Source organism: Octopus sinensis, unplaced genomic scaffold, assembly GCF_006345805.1.
Source record: "Octopus sinensis unplaced genomic scaffold, ASM634580v1 Contig00556, whole genome shotgun sequence".
NCBI classification, from domain to species: Eukaryota; Metazoa; Mollusca; class Cephalopoda; order Octopoda; family Octopodidae; genus Octopus; species Octopus sinensis.
In genome coordinates this window covers 8,942-17,990 of record NW_021824064.1, presented here as the reverse complement: position 1 = coordinate 17,990, position 9,049 = coordinate 8,942, and the positions used below count along the sequence as shown (strand labels likewise).

Sequence of the window (9,049 nt, the reverse complement as noted above, 5' to 3'; positions counted from 1 at the left end):
TATAATGGAAACCCGAAATGTTTATAAACGATCGCAGTGTAGTGACAACGGCCATTTTACATTAGTGCAGATTCATTGAAAAATACTGGAGACTGTGAACATGTGAAATATAAGCACTGTGAACGATCCATGAATATGCACGGAGAAAGTAGCGTGTATATGTGTAAGTAACTATGAATAGAATCATGCTAAGAGGTCAGTTGGAATGTCTATCGAATTTTGACATATATATATATATATATACTAGCAGTATCGCCCGGCGTTGCTCAGGTTTGTAAGGGAAATAACTATAAAGCATTTTAGAGAGTTATAGCCAAAAAATAGCAAAAAAATGGAAAAAAAATGATGGTAAATTTTTTTGAGAGTTAAAAAGGTGGAGTTGCGTCCCCTAGACGTTTGTGGTTTGTGTTTCTGATTCTCGACCCCATGTCGAATTATCGATTTTTTCAGAACTGGGGGAACTTTTCAAAATTTCGCTCGCGTTAGTTTTGAATTATGACATTGGGCTATGTATGTGTCAAGTTTCATCAGAATCGGTTGAAAGCCGTGGTCAGGGTGAGGGTACAACCTAACAGACACACAGACACGCAGACAGACAAACTGCCATTTATATAGAGAGAGATATTCTTTTACTTGTGTAAGTCATTTGTCTTTGACCATCCTGGACCACTGCGTTTAGTCGAGCAAATCAACCCCAAGATTTATTCTTTGTAAGCGTCGTACTTATTCTATCGGTCTCTTTTGCCGAGTCGCTAAGTTAAGGTGGCATAAATGCACCAACGTCTGTTGTTAAGCGAAGGTAGTTGTGGTGGGAAGGACAAACACACACACACACAAATATATACATGTGTACGACGAGGTTCTTTCAGTTTCCGTCAACCAAATCCACTCACAAGGTTTTGGTCTGCCCGCGACTATAGAACACACTTGCCCAAACTGCCACGCAGTGAGACTGAACCCGGAAACATGTAGTTGGGAAGCAAGCTCCTTAGTACACAGCCACGCCGGTGCCTATATATAGAGAGAGATATACTATTTTCAATCCAATTGTCTATTTATGTTACAATATTACATTAAATACTATGAATATAATATAACATATATGCGTGTGTATGTGCGTGTATTTGCGTGCTCATGTTAGTCTGTGTGTATGTGTGTACGTCTTTTTGGTGTTATCATCAGAATGAAGTTATGTTTAAAATATATCACCAAATCTTTAGTTTTGAGCAGGCCTATTGTATGTCTTTAGTTGCGTCTATATTTCATATATTTATTCGCATTTAGTGTATATTATCTACGAGCTTCCATTTACAATGTGCTTCGCTAAGATCCTCCTCCTACTTAGAGGCGGAATCCGATATTTTGTAATGATTTCCATAGATTATTTATGTGTTATCCTCTAACGTATTTCTTCCTATTTATATTGTGTGATATACTACATTGCATTTGTTCCTTGTTTTAAATGTAAGGTGTGTCAATAGCTGTGCGATTGTTACTTTTATCACCAACATAACACTTACAGTGGAGAAATATACAGTTTTCAATTTTGCAAACGAATTATAAATCACAATGCTTATTAGTAGCTTCTTCTCGTGTTTCAATCCTTTTCGTTTCTTATTCACAAGAAGGTTTTAAATTTTAATACTTTGATGATATATTAACACTGTTAATCTATCATTAAATGTACTTACCTTTAATGTATTTTGTATTCACTTTCGCCATTTCCAGATAATGCGTTTATTTATTCTATAAGTTGTGTAAATTTGATTTATACAACGCATTTTACTTATGGTTTATCTATTGTTAATAGTTGTATTCTCTGATGTATTTTTGCGGTCTATTTATGATTATATTTTCTATGGCTTTGTCTATTAGTTTATATCAATTTATGATGTTCTTGTTTTATTCCGAAGATTTCTCTATTTTCTGATTTCTCTGTGAAACAATATTTAAACGCCTTTCAGAAAAAGGCATTTTATTATTATTATTAATGCTTTATATCTGCGTGGCCTAATACGAGGTGTCTTCATGCAAGTATATCTGTTTATTTGTGTGTTCAGTGTAAACAGCGATAGAATATATTAGTATATATCTCATAATTTATATTTAACTATCAATAAGCATATTGTTAGGAACTTTATAGGTATATTTTCAAACCTACGCTTGCTTGTACTTATAGATATATACACATTCACACACTCATATATACACATTCACACACTCATATGTACACATTCACACAATCATATATACACATTCACACACTCATATATACACATTCACACACTCATATATACACATTCACACACTCATATATACACATTCACACAATCATATATACACATTCGCACAATCATATATACACATTCACACACTCATATATACACATTCACACAATCATATATACACATTCACACAATCATATATACACATTCACACACTCATATATACACATTCACACACTCATATATACACATTCACACACTCATATATACACATTCACACACTCATATATACACATTCACACACTCATATATACACATTAACACACTCATATATACACATTCACACAGTCTCTGCTGAAACCTCATGGCTTTGGGTAATAGAAAATATGATTTTATTCAACTTATTTCCTTTTTAGATTCACGCACTTTTTGCAGTGGTCCTTCAGTTTTTGTAAGACCTGTAAAATAGCTCGGTATGTTGGGTTTCCATGTAGGCCTTTCCCGAAACCCTTAAAGCCAGGAACTTTTCAGCATTCCATCGTATATACACTTATGTCTACGTATAAATAGATGCAAATATTCATATTATACACGTTTGTGATTGGTATTACAAGCATTTATGCTTGCTTATTCCAAACAGCGTCAGAATCTAATTTTCGTGCTGCTTGACTTCATCACAAATAGTAACCTGGATTAAAGGCGACGAAACTAAGTTCCTACTCGATTGCCAGCTGACGAGGATAGTTTCCACACTTTGCTTAATATGTTTTCGTTCTCCTTAACCGAATAAATCCGGTGGGGTTTGGGATTCCATTAGCTTAGTGAGATGCGAGAACACCACCCAGCTTTATTCCTGAACCACAAATGCCATGTCAACAAACATTAACACACGTATGGACCATTGATAAGAGAATAGTTCTGTATTACAAAAATGTTGCTGATGTCAGCAATTTTCTAAAATTTAGAATCTGTATTGTGTTCAAAGTTGTTCCAGAATTGGTAAGAGTATAAACGTTTGTAGAGATTCCTTTATCTCCTACATCGTTTCAATCAGTAGAATGTGGCCATGCTGGGGCACCGCTTTGCCAGACTTTAATACTACGAATCGACTCCAGAATCTTCATTCATTAAAGCCTATAACCTATATTATCTGTCTCTGTTATCGAACCGCTAGTTTACGGAGACGTAATCACACCAATACTAGTTGTTTATTGGTGATGGGAGACAAAAACGCACACACTCATATATATGAACACACGCATACACTCACGCACACACACACACACATACATACATATATATATTAGGTCATTAAGAAAGAAATGTCCGAGTTTCTGATGCACCAAGGTTGTCCTCACAATTCTTTGTTTTACAACATTTAAGAGTTACGTCATCACTTTTCGAAATGCAATTCATGGTGTCTGATTATATTGTGAGTTTTCTCTTGTAGATCAATTTTTTGGAACCCATGGATAGATAAAGAATTCGTGTTTTTCATGAATATGAGTTCTGTAGTGGAAACACTTCATCCCAGACAGCTCGAAACACTAATGAGCTGTTTGGTGAAGATTTAGCGAATGAGCGCACTGTACGTCGATGGTTTGAGAAGTTCTGGTCTTGTGAATTTCCTCTTGAAAATCAGCTCCATGGTAGACGTGAGACTAAGGTGGATAATGATGAACTGGAAACTGTAGTGGAAGCGGATATATCTCAAACTACGCGTGCATTAACAGCGAGGTTTGATGTTTCCATTCCAGTTGTACTGGACCATTTTAAACAAATCGGCAAAGTAAAAAAGTTGGACGAGTGGGTACCATATGAACTAAATGAGCTTCAAATCACACGTCGTCTTGAAACTTGCTCTTCTTTGTTGTCACAGCATAAAAGCGAACCATTTTTGCGGTGTATGTTACGTATGATGCAAATGGATTCTTTTCAAAAATAGCAATCGTTCTGCACGGTCGTTGGATAGACACGAAGTGCCAAAACACAATCGAAAATAGAATATTCACCAAAGAATGCTAATGGTGTCCATTTGGTGGTCCAGTGCTGGTGTGAGATTCATGAGATCTGGTAACTCAATTACACCGGATGTATACATCAACCAATTCGATGAAGTGAACAGTGGACTTGCAATTAAACAACTGGTCAATAGAGCCAGGCCAATTCTTTTGCAAAGCAATGTTTGACGACATGTTACACAAGGAACACGACTCAAATTACAGGAACTGAACTTGAAAGTACTCTGTCATCTATCATATTCACCAGACCTTGCACCAAGTGACTACCAGGATTACCAGGCATTAGACAACTTTTTGCAAGGAAAAAACTTCAAATCCGAAGAAGATGCAAAAACAGCCTTTCGTGATTTCATCACCTTTTGCTATCAAGAATTATTCGCTGTCGGCATAAATAATCTACTGATAAAATGGCAAGATTGTGTTGACTATTTAGGTGCATACTTTGATTAACTGCTATGATTTTTGTTGAGATAAAGTGAAATAAATTTAGAGTTCAAAATCGAACATTTCATTCTAAATTACCTGATATATATATATATATATATATATATATGTATATGTGTGTGTGTGAGTGTGTGTGTTGTGTGTGTGTGTGTGTGTGTGTGTGTGTGTGCGTGTGTGTGTGTGGTTGTATGCCTGTTCCCCCGACTTAAAACCTATAGAAAACTTGTAGAGTATTATAAAACGACTAGTTTTCGGGATTGGAAACCAATTTAGTAGCAAGGATAAATTGTGACAGACAATAGTGGATGTATCCCGTGATATAACATCGCAAGAGATCCAGAAATTAACGTGTTCCATGGACCAGCGGCTTTCCAACATATTTCAAACAAACGCTCATATATCTTTTACAAAACATTTCACCTATCGTTTTTGAACGCTGTTTATTTGTTTATTTCTATTTCTTCCGTGTTTGTGATTGTTTCTGTTCATTTCAGTATGTACCATAAAACAATTAAATATATACTTTACTAGCTGTAAACCCCGGCTTTGCCCGGTATTAAGTTACGATTATTAAGCTAATCAAGTTCTTTATTTCAAACCAAACTAAGTAATATCGACTCTCAACAAAACACTTTTTTACTCGGCGTAAAATAAAAACAAAACTCTTTCGCACCAAAGAAAGAGAGAGGGGGAGAAATATGAACGATTTAAAATAAATAAATGATTAAAATAAATATATTGTAATTGTTGTGCGAGAAAGTATATATATTATGATTATAAACTATAGTGTCTTTCAAAAACATGCTGAATTTGAACACTATATCTCGTGTTTAAGAAAAAAACAAAACATTTTACATTTTATTTTTTGAACGTCGTCACTTACGTTCTATCTCTCACTCACTTTTTCTTTCCCGTGAAACTCTCTGCCCCTCTTCTACTTTTCTTTATCCACGGGTGCCTCAGGAAAAATATAAGTTGACAAAACCCAGATAGGATGTTGACGAATGTCCTCCTAAAATTTGAGCGACATGCGTGCTAATTTGTGGATGTGCATGAATTACGTACACACCACACACACACACACACACACAACACACACACACACACACACAACACCACACACACACACACGCACACACATCATGCCTTTTATAGATATGATTGTCTAAATGAGTTTTAATTACGTCTCGCTAATGATTTGAAACAGTGAAAGTTAACGTAAATCTGCTAAATGGCCATAGTTTCTGTGTTGTTTTACGGAACTCCATGTTTTTTACACACAGCATACATATAACTGTTGCCCTCATTCTGTGCAAATTTCGATGAATTCCAACAAGGAGTTTTTAAATGAAATAAAATGATTTGAAACGCAGTCTGGGTAATTGGCAGAGAAACATTTGTCATTGATTAAAAAATGATAACTGGTGTCAGCATTTTTCTTATGACGTCATCAATTTTACCCACATTTTTTTCTGTTTGTCTCTTTTTTTCTTTTATTTGTTCAGAAATTTGACTGTGGCCATGCTGGAGCACCGCCTTTAGTCGAGCAAATCGACCCAAGGACTTTTTTTAGAAGCCTAGTACTTATTCTATCGGTCTATTTTGCCGAACCGCCATGTTACGGGGACGTAAACACACCACCATCTGTTGTCAAGGGATGTTGGGGTGACAAACACAGACATACAAACTTACACACACACACACACATATATATAATATATATATATATATATATATTATATATATATATATACGACGGGCTTCTTTTAGCTTCCGTCTACCACTCACAAGGCTTTAGTCGGCCCGAGGCTATATTAGAAGACACTTGCCCAAGGTGCCACGTAGTGGAACTGAACCCGGAACCATGTGGTTCGTAAGCAAGCTACTTACCACACAGCCACTCCTTTTTTCCGATATATTTGCCGGTATTTTGACGAATTTAATTCCGCGATGACAATGAAACTTGTCAAATGTCTTTCTGTTATATAAAACTTTTGCTGATGACAACTTTATCTGATAACATCATCAAGCTTTATTTTAATGTCGTGAGTTCGGTCAAAAGGACACAAAATGATTTGACTCTGAAAAATCTCTTAGAAACCACTTCTTTCAACCGTAAAATAAAATACGAGAATAACAACAATTTTCATGGAAAAAATTCTTAGATAAAATCTTTGCTTTTACTCTTTGCATTACTCTTAAAACCTTTGCATTACTCTTACAATCTTTTCATTAATGTTAAAATCTTTGCATTACTCCTACTGATTCCAACAGAGAATTTGAATCAGAAACTCTTACCCCAAACTGGCAAACGCAGTGATATTTGAAGTTTTTTTCTGCTTTTTTTTTATTTGGTCTTTTTCTGAGATATCTAAATACAGGTAACACATTTTTCTGCCTTTGGTAAATGTTGGCAAACTTTACTGTCTTCTCACTTTGTTGTCCTGCTGCATTTGATCCCTATGCAAACAAAATTATTTTTTGAAGAATTTCTTTGGTGAATCCATTCTTCGGTCTGAATAAAAAAAAAAAAGCATCACTAGTGCTTCCGCCAACGCAATGTCAAGTTTGAAAGAGTCGATGTTTCTCCGATATTTTACTTACAACAATGCAAAGAATGAGCTAGTGTTTACTCTGATAGTTTCAAGAAGATAAGCAAATGTAAGTTTGATCCACCATCTTGATTTGGTTTTCACGGTGAACAAACCCACTTTTGCTCAACAATATTTGTCTCTCCTTTCGTAAAATCGTACAATTTGTGGCTCGCTGGATACTGTTTAGCATCGTGTTATAAGCAAAACGTCGAAAGCAGCAAAACGTTTTTTTATTTTTCTTCTTAGATGTATCAATAACATCCCTTGACAGACTTCCATTTCCTCTCGGTCCCCAGTACGTTTCGTAACTAAGGTTTCCAAGATAGAAAGATACATACACACATACATTCATATAAGTATTTTTCAGAGAGAGCGAGAGAGAGAGAGAGAGAGAGTGAGTGAGAGACTGACAGACAGACAGACAGATAGAAAGATAGATAGATACATACATACATATATACATACATACATAGACAGAGACACAGACAGACTGACACAGAGATAGATAGATAGATAGATAGATAGATAGATAGATAGAGATAGATAGATAGATAGATAGAGATAGATAGATAGATAGATAGATATATTAGATAGAGAGAGCGAGAGATAGACAGACAGACATTCATAGATACACAGACAGACTGTTAAATCGATAGATAGATAGATAGATAGATAGATAGATAGATAGATAGATAGATAGATAGATAGATAGATAGATAGATAGATAGATAGCTATGTAGATCACTTGACAAAACCCAAAGAACTGGAGTTCCTAATTTGCGTACCATTAATGTTTCACGCGATATCAAATAACAGTGGTCTGCCAAAGAGTAACCCAGTCCAAACAGTATCACTTGACGATATATATCTAAAGGCTCACCAACCCGAGAGGAACGAGTATCCAGTTCGAATATAAATACATGAAATCCAGTAGGTTCGGAGAACTAGCATGCTGTCCGTGTGTTCGTGCGGATTTTGGGGTGTACGAGTATTTTAAAAAAGACATAATGTACTGAATATAATTCGAAAGTAATAGTGAATTAATTGATATTTGATTGATAAAGTAACGAAAGTCTAGCGGCAGAAGTTAGCGACTCTCATGGGAAAGGAAAGACCATTTTAAGAAATGAGTAATTAATCTCAATTAATTTATATACTGATAAGCAGGAGGGAATATTCTTTGCTGCATACATCATTGGACATCGATTAACAAATCTTTATACATATACACATATATAGAAACATATAGACATATACGTGAATGCATTCAAGTATATATGTTTCTTTATTAGCCACACAGGGCTGCACACAGACGGAACAGGTTACAAAGTAGAGCTTTTCTTTTTTAGGGAAAAAAGTGGGGTAGGTTTTCGATCAAAAGGGATCGTAAAAGGGAAAGAAAAAAACGAAAAAAAGGAAAAGAAATACAAGAAAAGGAAAAAGAAAAAAAGGAAAAAAAGTGGAAAAAAACGATCAATAGGTATCGTGTATCACAGTGTCATGATGTAAGGTGTAAAGGAGGAAGCAGATAAGGTTTATCTGTGGGAATAAAAGCCTACGGAAAAGACCACGGTAACCTCGGTCAATATTGGTACATGTTACCACATTTGTTTGCAAGTGGGTAATCCTCTATTTCAAATTTCCGGGTTCATAGGATTATGCTCAAGGTGGCTTCGTCATTCATACGTACCATCCTTGCTACATTCACCCATGTTTTTTTAAAACATTCGCTAGACAAAACTTGCCCAAGTATATATATATATAT

The 9,049-nt window shown here is 35.4% G+C and overlaps 1 protein-coding gene across 1 annotated transcript; it reads left to right on the top strand.

Annotated features, from left to right (window-relative positions):
* Nucleotides 1-3,089: 3,089 nt before the first annotated feature.
* Nucleotides 3,090-4,170, top strand: LOC115226938 (histone-lysine N-methyltransferase SETMAR-like). The gene is made up of 2 exons (XM_029797900.1): nucleotides 3,090-3,224; nucleotides 3,760-4,170. Exons 1-2 carry the CDS (start codon nucleotides 3,090-3,092, stop codon nucleotides 4,168-4,170), a joined length of 546 nt encoding a protein of 181 aa, XP_029653760.1.
* Nucleotides 4,171-9,049: the final 4,879 nt, after the last annotated feature.